The following is a 19,035-nucleotide window of genomic DNA, read 5'->3' on the forward strand; positions in this document are numbered from 1 at the left end:
TTAAATTATTCTAAATTGGTCATTTAATGTCTTACACATCAACTAAATTCATCAAAACACAATCATTGAATACCATGATTGATACCTCATCCAAGAATGAAATATGAAAGAGAAAATTAACTTACTCTACTCTGCATGTATTCCGTGTCAATAAAAATGGCCTTGAGTAGTCAAATATCTACACTTGAAAATAATTCCACAGACATCAGTTTCCACTGTAGACTGCTATTCATATTTATATCACAGAGACAGTTGGAGTCAGTTATTGAAACGGGAATAAACGCATAATTTTTGCATCATTGCAGGCATAGGACCAACTCTACTTTGTACAATACAGCCATCATCTGTCTAACATTGTTTCAGTAACTAACCCTAATCCCCAAATCCTACCCATCCCCACCGCCCCCCAAACACACACACACACACAAAAAAAGATATACATCCAACAAAAACTCCATGTTCTTCACCAGACCGAGGCACCATGATGGCTCAGCTCAGTGCATGACTATGGATCCTCCAGCACACTGTTAAACAGTTCAGCCAGAGGAAGTGAGACTAACAGCTCCTTTCCCAGCCAATAAAGGGGCTTACTGTGGGTATGTGAAACATGAAATTGATATATTTCATCCATCTGGAATTAAGATTTTGCACAATGTGCTGAATGAGGTGTAAAGAGAGGAAAAAGAAGAAGAAAAAAAAAAAGGCGCCTATGTCTTTTCTACACAAACAGTCAAGTACAAATCCAACCCAAAAAAAATTGTTACTCCATATTTTAAGCAATAACATCAATAATAATTATAAAAATAATGAAGGCAGAATATAATAAAATAAAAGACTGTCATGATCTCGGTTTACTACATCTAACGTGAGATTTGGTCAATCCTCGGAGCTCGAGGAAGAGTCTGAATTCTTCTGGGCCATGATGACATCATCCAAAATGGCCTCTCTGTCTGAGCTATCATAGCCACCTTGTGACAAACTGTCACCTCCGTCCATATCAAGAGCACTCGGCTCCATCTTCACATCATAGGCTGGAGTAAGGAAGTGGTGAGATGATGTGAGGTGACTGCCGTCCTCCAGGTCCTCGTCATCCATCATGTATGCGCCATCGGAAACTAATGTCTCCCCTTCGCCACCTCCCAGGAGAGGGTCATCAGTCTGGATCGAAGGGGTGGAGAGGTAATGGCGATTCTTTTTGGGGATTGAAGAGTGGGGACTCAACAGTCTGTGGAATAAACTCTCAGGCAAGAAGCCCTGAAATTGAAGGATCAGATTAAATTCCAAAAAAATAACCACTGACTGTAACTGACCTAAAATACACTATACAACCAGGGTAGATAAAGATAACCCCTGATACTTTTTGGTGACACATTAGAGATGATTGTAGAGATTTTGTTAATCACCCATGTATCATCTGCATTATTAGCCTTTTCAAACAGGACTATTTTGAACTTTAAGCGTGGCTTGTGTGTCAGTGGCCTAAGCCAATGAAATGAATGGGTTTCACAGCGTAACACAGCGCATGCTGTGTCCTGTGTGAAAAGGCCATTACATGTCACGTGAGTGATTGCAGAACGTGGCCAATGAAGGAGAGGAGAAAAGTGATTGTGATCTATGATTGATTTGGAAACTAATAGTGTTTTGTTATGGTGTGAGTGTGACCAATAACATGTGAATGCAGTATGATCTGAATGAACAGAAACACACAAAAGTGAATCACCGTCATTTAGATTGTGATATTTTTTTCCTTCCGAATAATCATGCAGCCCTACTATAAACACAATGAGTTAAGACAGGAGACACTAACCGAGTTGCGAACAGTCTCAGACCATTCTGGTGCTACAACGTGGTCAGGATTCCCCTCCAGGTACTCTCTCAGGTCCTGTAGTAAAGGCCCGAATATTCCACTAAACTGAAGAGCATAAAGAGTGCAAGACCGACTGTTTAAATGCAAATGTCAAGAACTATTACTATCTGACATAAAATACATTGTTTAATGTTGATTCAACAGCAATCAATTACTTGATTTAAAAAAATATATACTTTTTTTTTTTTTAAAGACATGAAAACCAGTCTAATAAGCAAATTTGGTGCTAAATAACATTTATCATCAATGTTTTGTGCTGCTTGTTTTGTAGTCTAAACGGGAAAAGTGTTAATTATGGCAGAATTGTCAAATGTCTTCACTCACCTTCTTGCCTGTGCTTATGTCTATGACCTTCACTCTCTCACTGCCAGTAAGTGCTGCTCCTTTCTCTACCCTCTTCCTCCGCCTCTTCCTTTTGGTCCGGTTCACCAGTAACTGTAACAAAAAAAGATATCATTAAAAATTATAAATAATTTTTCAGCTATGTCGGTCCAAGAACAACTCAGAATTAGCCCTGAACTTTGCACGTACTTCCAACATGTCTCCCTCCACTTCATAATCTGGGTTCTCTTTGAGCCAGTTAGGAAGGTCCCTTCTGCGGGGAGCATGAAGAACCCCTTCAGCATCTACCAGCTAATGTCAGAAAACAAGCACATTATACAGCTGCAAAAACCTCAGAAAGCAAAGCAAAGCAAACTAAATAGTTACTTATGACCGGTTACAAATTCATGAGACAGCACCTCATGGTCCTTTCTCTTTTTGCGTGCACTCCCTTCACCATTTGGCATGAGAGCCTGCTTAGAAAATGTCAACTTCAGCCCCTCCTCCTAAAGAAAGTGACACAAATGCAAAAATGAAATAAGCAGAAACGTAAAAGACAGCTGATGTTCATAAATATCTGAACACCACCTCACCTTTAAGAGTTTTACTGTGAACTCTGATTCTTGGCCTTCAAGAGCTTCTGCAGACAGGGCACTGGTGGTTTTGCGTGCCACTCTAGGGTAACCTAGGTCATCTCCGAGGTCAGGCTCTTCAGATGTAGTACTGAGCTGTATGTCAGAGACGTAGCGTCGACCTGATGGCCAGTGCCCCGTTAGAACCAGTGAGCAGAGGTTGTCTATTCGGTTTATCAACACACGGTCTTTGGGCCAATCAACTCTCAGCGGGTCAGTGAGGGACTCAGGTGGTGCACCTTCTTGAGATGGTGTGAGTGAGAGGATGCTGTTTTCTTCATCACCATCACATATCTTAAGAGCTGCTGCTAAGAGATCAGAATCATTCTATTAACAAATCACAAACAAATGAACCCACTCAACTATTACAGCCGGCCAGAGAATAAAAAAAAAAAAAAATGCTCAAAGATAAGAACGAACGGAAGACAAAGTCATATAGGTTTAACTTTGAATTTACAATTCATAATTTTGGGTGAACTAATCCTTCAATCTCAAGTAACATTCTATTAATCAGCTCAAACTCAATGGATCATTCAGCAAAAAAAGTTGCTCAATATTAATAGTCCCTACTAGGAACTTTTCAGGTATTCAAATACTTCCATATTTCATTCAAATTATTTATACAATAACTGTGCTATTTGTGTATTGTTATTCTGGTATCCATAAAAAGAAATAAGCATAATTCTTTCTGGTGTTTATATATAAGAACTCATTTTTTCCCCTTTTATTATAGTTCACTTGAATTAAACGTTGAGTTTAACTGGCAAAATTGATTTAGCTGGTTTCAAAAATAAATAAATAAAATAAAAGCAAATAGCTGTAACATTAATTGTGAGTTGCACTGAACAACATAAAAAGGTAAAATCATAGGAAATAATATTTTAAGCTATACTGCTAAACAATTTAAATGCAGTGTCTCCTCACCTTGTTCTCTCTCAGCATCACTGTCTCCGCTATCATCTGAGCTGCCAGAATGATGTGAGGAGGAAGATGAGCCTGAATCTGAATCAGAATCAGAGTCCGAAGGCCCTTCACCTCGCTCTCTTCCTGCTTTTCTCTCACTGGGCCCATTGTTTTTGCTCTTCTTCCAGCCCCATCCAGCCTGAACTCCCACTTTCCCCTCAGAATGGGTGAGGAGCATGGCTGGAGAATCTGACGGACAGAGGGCCTCCACCCCCAGCAGACGAGACTCATCATCTAGACTCTCCTCTTTGATACTTGTTGTATCTTGTGACTGACTTAAAGCATGAATCTGCGAAGCGGCTTGGGCTTGCTGGTTCTGGAGGTAGTCGAGGCGGGCCTGACTGAATGAGTACTGTGGGTCAGAGAAGATTGAGAGTTCAGTGCGGCTGACGCCATGTCTAGCGGCAGCTAAGAGCAGCTCGTGGTCATGCTGTGGGATGCTCCACCAGTTGGGAAGGTCAGAGGAGAGTGGTGCCAGACTGAGGCGTTCTTCCAATGAGGGGTGAGGAAGAATGCGCTCACGTAGACGACAAAGCAAGCTGACCCTGTAGAGTGTGCGCGAGGCTCGTTCTTCTGTGATGGGAGCCAGAGACTGGGACAAATCTTGAGATTCTAATAGAGGAAGAAGAGATAACAGTAAGCAATGTCTTACATAAAGCTATAATTTTTTTTTTTATGTTTATTTACGTTTTAGCACTTACAACTAATTTTATTTAGCTTCCAAGGCAACATTTCTTATTTAATGAGGTAGCTTCAAGTTTAAAGTGTTACCCTATCCCAAAATGAAAATTGCCAGTTGTTGAATATAATATATTAAAATTAAATCTAGTACTTGTTTTTTCCCTCCATACAAAAAGTATTCTTGTAGCTTCATAATGTTACAGTTGAACCTCGAATGGAAGATGAAGTATACGGATAATGTCTTGTTTGGTAGTCAATGCCTCTCGGTTTTTTTGACAATATTTTAGATTGTGTTGTGAAGACGAAAGAACAACATAGGGGTAAAGTGATTAATCACAAAATTTTCATTTTAGGGTGGGTAGAAACTTTTTCCATTTAATTTCATCTGATTTAAAATATTAATCTAAACCAATTTCCACACAGGTTCTTATTCAATATTCAGGTCCACTTGAAGTCGGCATGTAACCAAAATTGACAAGTCTTATTCTACATCACTCAAATTTCAGAAGCCGTTTCACTTGGATATATTTCACACAAAGGAAAAAATGACAAGCTCAACTTCCGTTTCATGCCGACTTTAAAAACAAGTCATTTTATATGAGTACACAAAAAAATAAAAAAAAATAAAAACTGCTTTACATTGACTATCAGTAGAAGTACATAAATTTAAAGCAAAATGTACCTTCTCCACGTGCTGGCCGAAGGTGGCACACTTTTCGACACATAGACATGAAGCATTTGAAATAACGTGTCAAGCTCTCATCAGTTTTCTTATCAAGGCGAGCAAAAGAACGGAAGCGATTCCAATCCAAATGATGCTCGTCCCCTTCGGGAGCATCGACTTCTTTCTTTATCCTTTCGACCCCAAATGTTGATACCACCCTATAAAAATCACACTCCTCCCTACGAGTCCACCTGGAACAGAGAAGATAATGAGAAAGCTGGACATCGAAACTCAAGAGGAAGCTTTTATAATGGGTTATTTAAGGAACATACCTTTGTTGTCGTTCTTGTCGGGCTATCTCTTTGAGCTTTGTGGCTTGTTCACAGCGTCTACGTCTACGGTCGCCCTTCTCTGCTGCCTCTATCTTAAGCTGCTCTCGCCTGTAACTGCGTTGGTAGGCTGTGATAAGACGGCGCAGTCTGGCTGTGAGGGACGAGCTTGTTGGCCAGTAACACAAATCTGACAATCCCGAAGGAGGCCCCTCAACCTGCACAGGGGCAGAGCGATCCTCCACACAAATCTCACCGTCTGCATTCACTGAATCCGCCTGAGGAGCAGCATATTTTTATTAAATTAAAACTCGTAATAACAAGAGAGAAATGTACCAGAATTACTTTAAAGGTTACAGGGGGAAAAAGTGATTCAAAAACAACATTTACCTCTTCATATACCTCCTTGGTATGTCTTGTCGCAGGTTTGAATTCTGGATCTTCTGAGTACTTGTCATAGTCCCCTCTAAAACACAGTAAGAACATAAGTTCACAAGAAAAATACCAGTCAATCATAAGCTAGAAGATTATAATGCAGGTGTTAAGAGATCAGAACTGCGGTTCCCAAAAAGTATTGTTAAGTAGATCATAGAAACCATTATCTCCAATGATCTCTGTGATCAACTTTGCATGTGATGCTTTTGAGAAACAAAAACCAGGTCCGTCTGAAACTGACCCCTCGCCAAGTTCTGGGTCTGCTGCTTGCTGCTCTGCATTAATGTCCTGCTCATTTGGACGGCCACATCGCTCAACAAAACACAAGCAGGGGTCAGCACGCATAGTGGTGTACATCTCATATCCTGAAATTGCAAGATACAGATAGAAAAACACATTAAGGATATGCAAAATTATTTTAGTCTGCAGAGCATATAAGAATGACTTGTAACTCTTGAATCTGGCTAAAAGACCTAACAACTTAAGGAAGCTCTTAATAATTGGACATCTTTGAAGATAGTGTGACCTTAATAAGGCCTTTACATACCATGTTTATAGACACCGATAAGCAAGCATCGATCAGCTTCCGCATCCCACCAGCCAGACGGAACATCCTGCTGCTCCATTTCAGGCAACCAGATATCAATATCCCTGCAAATGACACACTAGCATTAGTAAAGAAATCCACAAGTTTCCATTTAAACGGTAATGCCTGATCAATTCAAATAATCATCAAAAGATTGAATGAAAGATTTAATGATAACTGACACTGTTGGGGACACAAGCAAGATTTACATTTCTTTAGCAGATGCTTTAAACCACAGTGATGCAAACTTTTGTATTTAGATGCAAAAGGTGTAATGATAATTGTCTAAAACAATGAAATCAGGTGATGGCTATACCTTGCATCAGCTCCTCTCAATACAGAATCAGCATGTTCTCCAATGACCTCCTGCTTCAGGTAATACAGCATGCGTACTCTCAGCAACACTCTGAAAAAAAGACAGTCAGTTGAAGACACTCAAGCTAATATTTTGCACAGTATAATTAAATAGTATAATAATGTCCCCGTTATATCAAACATACTTGTTGCACTGGTGTTTGAGGTGTTTTCGGTAACTGTCATCAAGCAGAAGACTGTCAGGATTATACTTTCGGATCCACTCAACTTTCTGTACATCAAAAGAGCTCTGAGCCTTGACTCGTTTCCCCTTCCTGCCACGAGGGACAGGAATAGACAGACCTAAAGGAAAAAAGAGCACTATTAAGAGCACTTTAAGCTTGTTTAGCATGAAGCTAATGCTTTATTTCACAACATACATATGATGTAGCTTTACAAAGTCACCCCAATAATTTTTTTTTTAGACCACTCTGTCATATTGGGGTGGCAACTGTTTGTGTGGATGCATTTACTCAGAATTTTTCCATGATGAATAAGTAGACGGTTATGGCTGCTTAATCAATTTTGAAGTTGTAAATGCAACAATCATACACAAATGTCAGAAGAGTGGAAAATGGCTGTATAATATTGGCCATGAGATTCTGAAGGCTAGATGGAGCACAATCTGAGGGTCCTTGCTGAAAGAACCAAAGTGAATTTATATTAAAAAAAAATAAATGATAGAAAGTCATACCAGAGTGATTAAGCAGAGCCTGTGGTTCTCGTCCATTCTCTGGAGGGGTGATTAGTTCCCAGATGAAGCTCTTGATGTTCTCATCTCCACGGTAATGTATCAGACAGAAAACCAGGATGACACGGCAGATGGTTTCCACGTCACGTTCACTGAGACGGCGTTTACAGCGAGCATGAGACAGAATATCCCGCCAACGGCCCCACCTATGTAGACAAAGTCATGTAAAAAGATTTAAGTAGGAAATTATAACAAAAGTATTCACACTCATGAGTTGAAACTAACTAAAATCAACACAACTAAATATGATCAGAAAGAAACAAGGTCACAAACCCATAAACAAGCAGGTGTTTTTCTACTCTGAAGCAGTCTGTGCGCCCATAACCACCACCAGAATGTCGGTCTGAGCGTCGAGAGGCCCGAGATTGTCGGGAATTATGGGGCGGGTAGTCATCATCGCTGTCCAAGTCAGACAGATCTCCGCCTTCTCCGCGCAAGCTGGAATACTGACGAGTTTGCTTTCTTACTCTTGGTGTGTCAATCACAAGAGTATTCTGCAAAGTGTTTGAGAGAGAGATTAATTAAAAAAGGATAAATTAGCAGAAAATAAAGAATATAGTAACCATTTGACAAATCCTACACCGTACCTTCCTGTTGAGAGTGTCCATGTCTATGTCAGCTTTCTTCGCCCACTTTTGCCAGAACTCAGGATCATCCAGAGCAATATCTGTGCGGTTTTCAGATGCCACAAAGCTGGCCTTGGAAAAGGTGGATCCTTTGCCTTCACTCTCTATAGTGATGGTAGTTGCTCTTCTCTGAAGGATCTGATCAATGTCCTCTTCACAGAAACGGCTGCCCTCATCGTTCTCATCCATAATTGCTGCATAAGCACCTTTACGAAGCAAATCCTCTATCTCCTTCTTTGAAAACTGCTGGATCTGAGGAAAGTTAAAAGCACAGTGAGTGATGATCCATCACAAAATTACTTCTGTGTTGAATTTAAAGTTCTCAACAAAACTTACATGTTTCATTTTGGATTAACTATCACTTTAACAAAGCAATATGATTTAATTCTTACCCCATTAACACTGCTGTCCTTATTTCCACTCATGCTTTGCAGAACAGCTCGATCAAGTCCTAGTTTAAGACTCGCTTTGTCCAACATCTCTCTCTCATAGGAGTTTCTGGTAATGAGACGATAAACCTTCACCGCTTTAGATTGACCAATACGATGACAACGTGCCTGAGCCTGTATGGAAGAGAAGACAAATAATGAAACTGAACTTCTGTATCATCTTTTATGCACTGAACGCGCTATGGAAAAAAAAGATGCTCACTTGAAGATCATTCTGTGGGTTCCAGTCAGAGTCGAAAATGACACAGGTGTCAGCAGCAGTCAGATTAATGCCCAAACCTCCAGCCCGGGTACAAAGCAGGAAGACAAACCGGTCTGAATCAGGTTTACTAAAGCGATCGATAGCTGCTTGTCGCAGGTTTCCTCTGACCCGCCCGTCAATGCGCTCATACAGGTATCTGATCAGAGACAACACATCTAATTTTAGATCCAGCTAACAAACCAGATGGCAGAATTAAAACGCTTTGGCTGCAGTTGCCTTATAAAATCACACATTTCCATCTCACAGTTTACACTTCTAAAGCTATACCTCTTGTGTATGAGGTAGTCCTCAAGGATGTCAAGGCATCGCACCATCTGTGAGAAGATGAGCACCTTGTGCCCACCAGCCTTAAGGCGAGGAAGCAGCTTATCCAGCAAAACCAGTTTCCCTGCAGAGCGCACCAGAGCCTGGAGATGAAAGTCTGGAGCCAGAGGATCATACACCTCCCTCAGCTCAGACACTATCTTCTCCTCAGCACCTGCACAGACACACACAAAGAATTGAGCAATATAAACAAAAAAACACAGTCGGGAAACCAACAAGCATCAGTTTGTCTGTGCAACAGGACCAAAGTAAAACATTTCAACAACATGTAAACAAAGATCGTAAGGCTAAAATGACAAACGAGCAACTACAAAGGAACAGTCATTAATTTAGTACCTGTAATGAGGTAAGGGTGGTTGCAGCACTTTCGAAGTTCCATCATTGTGTTGAGGAGATTGGGTACATTGCTATTTTGTGTGGCTCCCATGCTGAGGAAGCTGAAGTTACGTTCCAGAATAGCACGGTAATACTTCTTCTGTACATCAGTCAACTCCACCTGAGGACCACAAAAAATGATGCACTCAGAATTTACAAAATTGAAGTTTAAAAATGTTTACCATCAAAAAACAGTCTTGATGCTAGAAACAGTTCATACTTCAATAATGGTCTCCTGTTTTGGGGCGAGGTTCTTTTCTACATCTTCTTTCAGTCTTCGCAGCATCATGGGCTTTAGAATTGACTGCAGTTTCTGGACCTGAAAATCAAAGACAGTGACATTAAACTGCTGATGCACATACATAATGTGATTTGCCTTAATCTTGTCACATTTCTCCTACCTGCTCCTCTGTTTTAAGATCTCCAAACTCGCGCAAAAACTCTATCTCTGAGGGGAACTGGGCTGGCTCCAGAAAGTGCAGCAAACTAAACAGCTCCTCTACTGTGTTTTGAAGTGGAGTGCCTGTTAACAACACTTTATGCTCCTGAAAACAAAAAAAACAAAACAGAAAAACAGCACTGTCAGTTATTGAATCTCAATTATTTGTATAAATAAAGTTTCTTTTAAGCAAAAAATTGAAATATGAATAACTTACAAGGTCAAGCATCTTGAGGCTGTCAAGTAGTTTGCAGTTTCTGTTCTTCAAACGGTGAGCTTCATCAATTACTACACAGCGCCAAGAAATCTCCCTCAGCTCTGGGCAATCTGATAGAATCATCTCAAATGTGGTGATCAGAGCATCAAATTTATAGGCCCCTGGTATCAAGTGTCCCTAGAGAAAATGGAGGGAAAAAATAAATAAATAAAAGGGAAAGGGGAAGTCAGAATGGGGCTATCAAAATATATTACTAGAATAACCAAAAAATGTCATTGTATTTATTAACGTTTAGCTTTTATTAGCTACAGTGAGTTTATAATTTGTATCTTATATGTTGCATGTGTATTTTTTTCCATTTAGCTTATTTTAATTCTTTTAAGTTTAGCATTTCAGCTCAAATGAAAGTTAGAATTCTGACTTGACAAATAATTGAAATAAATAACATTTCAATATTTATAGACTTTCATTTCAGATTTAATTTACAGTTTTAGTTAAAAATAACAGCACTGCCGTTTAGTCAATCAAACTGATGAGACAAATGCACAATGCACACATCTATACCAACCTTGTCATCTTTGCAGTACATTTCATACTGCTGGATCATCTGTCTACTGGCCAGACTGCCGTGGTAAACAATAGCATTCATATCTGTCCAGGTGGAAAACTCTCTCTCCCAGTTTGTGATAGTGGATAGAGGAGCAATGATGAGGAACGGCCCCTGGACCCCCGCTGCAAACACTTCTGACAACAGGGCTATGGATTGAATGGTCTTCCCCAGACCCATTTCATCTGCTAGGATGCAGTTTTGCCTGTGTCATGAATAACGAAGAGAAGATGTAAAAAATGGACAAAGGAGGAAAATTTTCTTCAGTATAAAAAATAAACCAATGTTAGATGAAATATGATTTTCTATGATTTAATGTTGGCATTAAGTGACTGCATGATGGAAACTTCCAGAGCAGATGTGTGTGCATATCTTCAAGGATTGCTTGTTCTCTCATATCTTGGCTTATTGCGTACCAAGGCCGCTTTCTCGCAAGTTTTGGGAAGACAGTCTTAAACTCAGAACTCAACCTTGGATGAGTCACGCTATGATATGATGCTCCACTTTGTGACATGGTGTGTTTTCTTATCTTTTCACAATAAAAAGGAGGTTTCCTGGTGGGGCTTTCAGATGCAAACCAAGGCAGACTGGAAAACGGTTTTGCTCTCGCTTGCAACTGAAGACGTCACATGCGAGCTCTTTGAAAATTAGAAACAAATTGTCGTCTCTTTATTTTAACAAGAGTGACTTCGCGGGGAAGAACCTTAAAGGGGCATCCAGACCCAACACTATAAACAAACTAAAACATGCACACTTGTAGCCTACTGTTTTGTCAATCCATTCAATCTCTGTACTGAAATAACTATTACTGACCCCGTAAAATAGTTTGAACGCAATTTGTGACAACCCTAGAGTGCACCATAGACAAAAATCAATTAATAGACCATTTCTTGGCACCTACGCCTGCAGTCCTGCTAGAATCAGGCAGTAATAAAGAACAAATGAGCCTACATTTGTTATTTGAATAAGGCTATAATTCAAACAAAGATCCCAGGGTGACTGTTCTGATAATGACGCCCACGATCATCATCAGGAGGCTGCTGATGTGTCCAAATAGTAGGCTGTCAAATTATTTACTTATGTTTTTTTTTTTTTTTTTTTTTTTAAATCACCAAGCTACTGTCTGTTTACTGCTCTAGCATTGGATCAGTGGCAGGTGGTATTTATAATTGAGGGGGAGGGAACAATCTCACTCTGGAGCACATTTTTATGTACCCCTGAGCAGGGGATGAATCATCAATATTCTTGATTCAATTTCCTGGAAGAGAAAGCATGCAATTTTTTTTTTTTTTTTTAAAAAAGCAACTTTATTTTGCTAACTAAAGAGTACACAAACCTAAAGATGCCTCAAAATTAAAACGCATGGACTGAAATGAACAAAAATTAAATTAAAAAAATAATTGTGGATGACCCCTTTTTATATTTATGAGCTACAAATTTCTTCACATCTTAGCAGGATGCTTACCTATTGTACCAGTTGAAGAGCAGCCAGTTGACTCCCTCAAGCTGGTACTCTCTGAGCTGGTTCCCATTCTTATACTCCCTGGACTCATCAAGCTTCTTCCAGGCACTTGCAGCAGGTCGAGGCTAAAGAAAGAGCAAGTCTTATTAATAATTAACCACTGTCTCATCTGTTTCTTAATAAACCAAAAAAATGCTCTGGTGACCAGGCACTGAGAGGAGAGGGAAAGAGGCAGAAAAACAGTATGCAGTGGATGAGCATGACAGTATCTCACAGTTCTCTTAAGTCGGGCTGGGCGGCTTTCAATCTTCCTGAATTCTTCTACTTTTGCTTCATCAACATCCTCCTTCAGCTCCCAAGTAGCATCTTCATAGGGCAGAGAGCACCACTTCACTAAGTAGTACACAACCGGCTGTGAGAGGGAAAACAGTAATCAGAAATACATTTAAATACATGTACCAAGAAATACAAAAAACAACCACATTAAAAATCACTCTGTTCATTCTAGCCATGTACCAGTAGACCAGTACTGTATGATAAATCAATTAAATACAAAGACAAATGCATGTTCAATTTGAATATCCTCAGGATCACCTTTTTTGTGATATTCTGATATTGTGTATTCTTACCTCCCCATTGTCTTTATCGACACTGTGAGACTCATCCAAAATACGATCAACCTCCACATAATCTGGATTGAAAGGTTCCTCATCCTGAAGCACAGGGAAGTGTTCCAGATATGCTTATAAATACTCAAGAACACAGTCAGTAATGTTTTCTGAAGAAATAGGTCTTATACTACCAAACAAAACATGGCTTTTTTGCCTAATTTTAAATTTATAGGGTCTTACTTCCTGGAATAGGTTCCTCATCTGTGCCTGTTTTGTCTTGAATCTCTTCAACTTCTGATGGATTCTCTTGTCTCTTTCTAGCTGCTCAAGACTGGCCCATTCACAGTGCATGTACGAGCTAGAAACACCATAAATGAACATTCTCAAGAAATAAATTTTACCCATATGCAAAAAAATACTGGTTGATGAAATGTTTATTATTTAGAAACATTAATCAATTTAGCCAAATGAACAACAGAAAATGTAATTGAACAAAAATGTTTTATATAAATCCTTTTAAGTTTGTCTTTGAATTGAAAACTCTAAAACTAAATCAGTTCTACTTTGACAAAAAAAAATAAAACAGAAAACAAGTAATGTCTTACTAGTTTTTATATTTGACAAAAAATTCCTCCACGTTAGTATACTGCCCTGGAGACACCTGCATCAGGACAAGAAAATGCCACAAAGGTTTAGGTCAGAACAGACTAGTGCAAAATTTCACGAGTTAATGACAGCAATTAGTATGAACAGATACTTGCCTCCTTTTTGGTCACCCGCATTGACAATATTTTATCCACAATAGCAGCGTCCTCCTCACTTGGGTTCTCCTGGAACAAATCAAAAACATGTCCACAATTATCAACACCGTAATGCTGGTGGCACTGTGTCAACTGTAAACAGCTAAAAACGTCTGATAAAACCACTAATGAAAAGGAAAAAAAGAAACGGCAGAAAGCACCACAAACATCCAGTCTGCTATATGACTAGAGTGCTGACGCACCACAAAAAACTGCATGCTTGGAAGACCATCCCCATCCAGTTCCTGCTGGAGTTCTGCTCCCATAGACTGCAGATGCCCTGCACTAGACACAGGAGTTGTGGTCACATCAACATCCGCATCCATTTCATCTTCGTCATCAGTGATTTTAATGTCCAAATCTTCTGTGTACTTCTTCCGTTTCACCTGACGATTAGAACGTCGCTTCTGTTGGGAGAACAGTAGAGTCAACAAATCAGGTTTATGGCATTGATCCAATTCTCTATATTTAAAATTGTGTCACACAATGCAGCTCTAATGCTTGCCAACATGTACAGCACTTCAATGGCTGCCATGAATCACTGAGTGACTGATTTTAGATCAGGAACAAGTAAATGCGTAAGCGTGTAATACCTGTGACATTTCTTCCTCCAGTGTGCGAGGTGAAACGGGTGGGCTTAGATCTATATCTGAATGGTCAGAGGATGCATTTCGTTTTCTTTTCTTACCACCCACTAGAGTGATGGTGCTATGAGAGAGAATAAAGTGTGAGAACAAAAACAGGCAGAGGCAAATAAATAAATTAGTCAAATTTATCCAAAGAGGATAAGAAATAATAACTTACTTGAGCTTAGTCTTGGATTTACTTTTACTGCCACCGCCGCCTCCAGAAACCACTCCTGGAGTCTTTGCCTTGGATTTTTTGTCTCCTCCTGCCACCACTTTCCCTCCGCCTGTACATGGGCTTTTCTTCTTGCTCCCTCCACTACTTCCACCTCCTCCTTTCTTTTTGGCTCCTCCAGCTCCTGCGGCACCTTCTAGGTCTGCAGAGGTCTGTCCGGCAGGCAGTTCATCCTGGTTGAGCACACGGGGGATGTTCCTTTCACCCCTGGCTTTGGCACGTGCGATGGCCTCAGCAACAATGCGATTTGCTTTCTCCTGTTTGCACAGGGTCTCCACTCTTCGCACGGGCTCCTGGATTTTCGCCAAACGCACACCGGAAGACGCGGCTGTAGTGGTGGTGCCGGATGTGGAGCCGGCAGCCGAGGTATTGATAACTTTAACCACAGAAACGGCCCCACCAGCACTGGAAGCAGTGCTTGACTGCAGAAAAAGTGAGAGTTTATTTTGAGAACTGTACTTTGTCACCATGTAAAAACAATGTTTAGGAATAGAGAATCAGTTCTTTTGGAATATTGGAACCAAATATCGTTTGGTTGGTCTAATGGGTTACATATAGCTTATAAAAGGTGAAAAAAAAAAAAAAAAGTGTAGTTACTGGGTGGATGTTCATATTGCAAGTCATGCAAGTGTATTTTTTGGGAGAGGGTACTAATAGAATCATTAATGGACCCATTTAGAAATCATAAATAAGTAATTACATAATGCAAATTGTTTCTAAAATAGTGTATCTATTATAAAACTTCTTTAAATAATAGAATACTGTGTGTTTTTTATGGCTCCGCATACTCCAATGAACATCTCCTACCTGTGGCTGCAGCAGTAGTTTAAGAGGCACTGCTAGTCTTTGTCCTCCTTGGCCTTGAGAAATCTGCACCACCTGAGGGCTGCCACCAGCATTAGCTGCCCCAGAAACCAACTGAAACTGTTGAACACAGAGAAAAAGCCTCCAGTAACCACCAAGTTACAAGAAAAAGCATATCTTCCAACACACGACCTGTCCTTCACTCACCTTGGCTCCCTGTTGATTGGGCTGCTGTTGAACTTGCAGCTGAATGGTGAGCACTTTCGGCTGTGCACCCGTTTGACCCGCCTTGGCTTGGGCGAGAGCTGCCAGCTGGCCTCCCTGCAGGACCAACTTGCCTGGCAGAGAGCCCAACACCAGCCTGGGCTGCTGGCCCTGCTGACCCGCCCCTGCAGCTGCAGTTCCCCCTACTGTCACTGTCCCAGCCTGGGCCGCTCCACCTTGCGAGGGCTGCTGTAGCACCAGAGTGATCCTCTTTGCTTCCCCCTGAAAACAGATAAAATGGATATTAAGATTCTAACAGCAAAAATAATTGCAAATTGGTAAAAAAACAAAGATTTTTTGATTGTTATTTTTAGAGTCAATGATATATTATTAGTTCTTATATTAAAATGTTTAATTTTTTTTTTTTCATTTTAATTGTTAACGTTTTAGAAATTGTTGCATGCTTAATTTTTTACTTTTTTCCATATAATTTTTATTAGTTACGTAGTAATTATCTTAATACAGAAATACTCCTTAGGAAACTAGATGGAAATAATTACATAAAATGTATAATACTTACATTTTACTGTCATAATAAATTATACAAAAACAATATAGCTATTTTTTGTAATCTATTTTTATTTCAGGTATTTTATTATATTTTATTCAAGTTAACTGTTATTACTGTTATTTAATTGCACATAACCAAACTGTTGTTTATTGATTTTCTTTTAAACAATAACAACAAACCTGGCAGAGACTGACCTGCTGTGGCACTGCTGACAGTGTGACACCTTGAGGTCGAATGGCCGCTCCAGGGGCCGTAGTAGCCGACGCTTGGTCCTGTGTTTGTAATGCCACCTGTGTCTGAGGCTGAACCTGGAGCTGTGCCTGTACCTGTGCTGGCTGCGACGGTGACTGCAGCTGCGTCTGCGCAGGTATCTGCACCTGGACCGGCTGCGTCTGAACCTGCGATTGAGTCTGAGGCACAGAGGTCAGTAACACCTGCTTCATTGGTCCATTTGTAGTCTGAACCAGCCTTTGAACTCCAGTGCCTACTTTGACCTGTCCCTGCCCAGGAGATGTCGCATTTAACACCGTTCCCCCAGAAACAACCGCCATGCCTGGCCTAAGAGGGGTCCCTGTCAGAACTCTAGCGAGGGTGACTTTCCCTGGAGAGCCTGTGGCTCCTGTGACACCCTGCAGCACTTGAGTCTGACCCTGAGGGCCTTTGAGAATTACAATTTTTGGGGCCGACTGCCCTGCTGCCTGTTGCGTAACAGCGATTTGCTGAGTCTGCAGCTGCTGGGTAGTGACTTGAGTCCCAGACACAGGTACTCCAATAGGGGAACTCAGCAGGACCGTTGCTGCCCCACTGCTATTACTGGCCACAGAGAGAGAGGGCTGAACGGAAATTGAAGCCGGAGCAACAGAAACCTCATGGGAAATCTGAGTGGGCTGCTGTGTTTGAAGGGTCTGCAGTGGGATGGAGATAGGAGCTGCAAGGGGTGTTGGGATTAGAGCTGGATCTGTGACAACGTCACTGAGCACAGGGACACCAGGATCCGAAGTAGGGTCCATAGGTGGGTCCACATGGCCCAGTGCCAACTTCAGTGCCTCCTCAACTGGGTCTGAGGAGCCCTGGGAGAACGCATCCTCCGGTAGGGAATCCAAATTGAACAGTGGTGTGTCCTCAAAGAGGTCCATAATGGGGTCTGCCATCTTGTCAAAGAGTTTGTGAAAAAAAGCAAAGAATGTGTAATATCCAGTGTCGGTACAAAAACATCCAACAAGTCTAAAGAAAGTTCGCAATTATGCTGTTGAAAAAAAGAGAGAAAAACTGTAACCACCAAGTATTCCTTTCCATACATTATTGAAATAATAATATAAGCTATAACATAAGAACAGTTACTGAATTTAATTTATGCAGCTATAGTTAATCATGTAATTGCCCTTAAAATTAATAAATAAAAGGATGTTTTTTTATAACGATTTAAGAAAAATTTGCAAAAATGTAAACAATGAAAAAAAAATTAAAGTATTATACATACATATGTATACACACTGAAAGAAAATCAAGTTAAAGAAAGCATACATCACTGCCAATTCACAACTTTTACAATATGTGAACTCAGAGTTTTAAAGTCTCCAGTTTGACAGGTAAACTTACCTGAAATTAATTGATAGGGAGTGGGGAACAGGAAAAGAGAGAGTCCACCGGTTCACCCTTCTTTACTCTCTCTCTTCCTTCCCCTCTATCCTCTCCTACTCTCTGGAGTTACTTTTTGCTTCTCTGATTTGAGTGAACTCTAAGAGATCCATCAATAAATGTGTGTGCTGATGCCCTGGAAAAGACAAGAAAACACATTAATTTAATCATTTAGAGTATACAGTTGCTACATCTTACTGAATGGCAGTGCCATTACTTCACATGGCATCATGTCTGACTGACTTGTATGTCACTTGGCGAGTATCATAACGTTGTTTATAAAAGTCAAAGAGCGCAAATTTGTATTCCATGTAATATCATACTCTTTATAGTTCTTCAGAAATCATAGAATTTGAGTTTAGCTAACCGAAATCAGCACTACCTTCCTTGCCCTGCCATCAACGTGGAACAACAGTCCTAAAGCAGACACTCGACAAAACCCATCAATGTTCACAATGGCGATTCCTATTGCTATAAATGCTAAATATGTGCTCGATCATTTTGTCTTTCTCTGACGGCCGATTTAAGCTGTATCAGTGATCCTCCATCATTCATAATACATCTCACAGTCTCTCGTTCGGACTCTCTTTCAATCTCTCTCATCAACAAACCGGACCAAACCAAAGGCAACGTGCTACAAAAACCATAGCCCGACTACGAACAGACATGGACAAGGCCGCAAAGCTGTTTCGACTTGGTCAGGGCGTATTTTCTAGTAAAATATGCCCTAATAACGCTGCCATCCACTGCCCCAACTTTCCCCGCAATAATTTCGGGGTGCTAAATTTACCTTTGCATCGACACACATGGCTTTCTCCGTCTCACAACACTGTACGATTACAGGAAACGGCCAGCGTAGAGCAGGAACTAACTTCTTGCCAGCTCTGGGTCGAACGCGCAGCCCCCGATCTCATCTGCTGTCCGCTGATTGGTCCATGCTCGGAGAGGCTGTCAAAAGACAAGCCTTCTATTGGTGGAACAAGTTGTCTATAATTCCTGTGTGCGGAATTACAGGGCGGGAGACATTAATGGGTATCGGTCGTACGGGTAGTTCGGTTGAGGCTGCACTAAATGCGGCCTACTTGTTATCGCCGGGTATCGAGATGCTCGCTTGTTAGAATTTAAACGGATATAGATTCCGTTCTTTATTATGACTGTTTAAGTGAAAATAAAATATTATAATTGTACGTTTACGAAATCAT

General features: G+C 40.5%; 1 protein-coding gene across 2 annotated transcripts; it reads right to left on the bottom strand.

Moving 5' to 3' along the window:
- Positions 1-209: 209 nt before the first annotated feature.
- Positions 210-18,738, bottom strand: chd8 (chromodomain helicase DNA binding protein 8). 2 transcript variants are annotated; one of them, XM_043258497.1, is made up of 39 exons: positions 18,624-18,738; positions 17,795-17,969; positions 16,390-17,441; positions 15,628-15,906; positions 15,424-15,540; positions 14,560-15,038; positions 14,349-14,463; positions 13,959-14,162; positions 13,717-13,785; positions 13,561-13,616; positions 13,196-13,313; positions 12,974-13,057; positions 12,619-12,756; positions 12,348-12,469; positions 10,844-11,087; positions 10,276-10,452; positions 10,021-10,164; positions 9,840-9,938; positions 9,581-9,740; positions 9,188-9,398; positions 8,861-9,056; positions 8,602-8,772; positions 8,171-8,461; positions 7,857-8,077; positions 7,527-7,729; positions 6,979-7,135; positions 6,795-6,884; positions 6,440-6,543; positions 6,134-6,257; positions 5,848-5,923; positions 5,461-5,735; positions 5,147-5,379; positions 3,745-4,395; positions 2,782-3,125; positions 2,608-2,694; positions 2,399-2,500; positions 2,192-2,302; positions 1,808-1,912; positions 210-1,254 (listed from the first exon to the last, which is right to left on the bottom strand). In XM_043258497.1, exons 3-39 carry the CDS (start codon positions 17,344-17,346, stop codon positions 877-879), a joined length of 7,692 nt encoding a protein of 2,563 aa, XP_043114432.1. In that variant the 5' UTR covers positions 17,347-17,441; positions 17,795-17,969; positions 18,624-18,738; the 3' UTR covers positions 210-876. The 2 variants fall into 2 exon arrangements, with proteins under 2 accessions (XP_043114432.1, XP_043114426.1); XM_043258491.1 differs by having other exon boundaries at positions 2,782-3,128.
- Between the last annotated feature and the right edge of the window lie 297 nt (positions 18,739-19,035).

This window comes from Puntigrus tetrazona, chromosome 2, assembly GCF_018831695.1.
Source record: "Puntigrus tetrazona isolate hp1 chromosome 2, ASM1883169v1, whole genome shotgun sequence".
NCBI classification, from domain to species: Eukaryota; Metazoa; Chordata; class Actinopteri; order Cypriniformes; family Cyprinidae; genus Puntigrus; species Puntigrus tetrazona.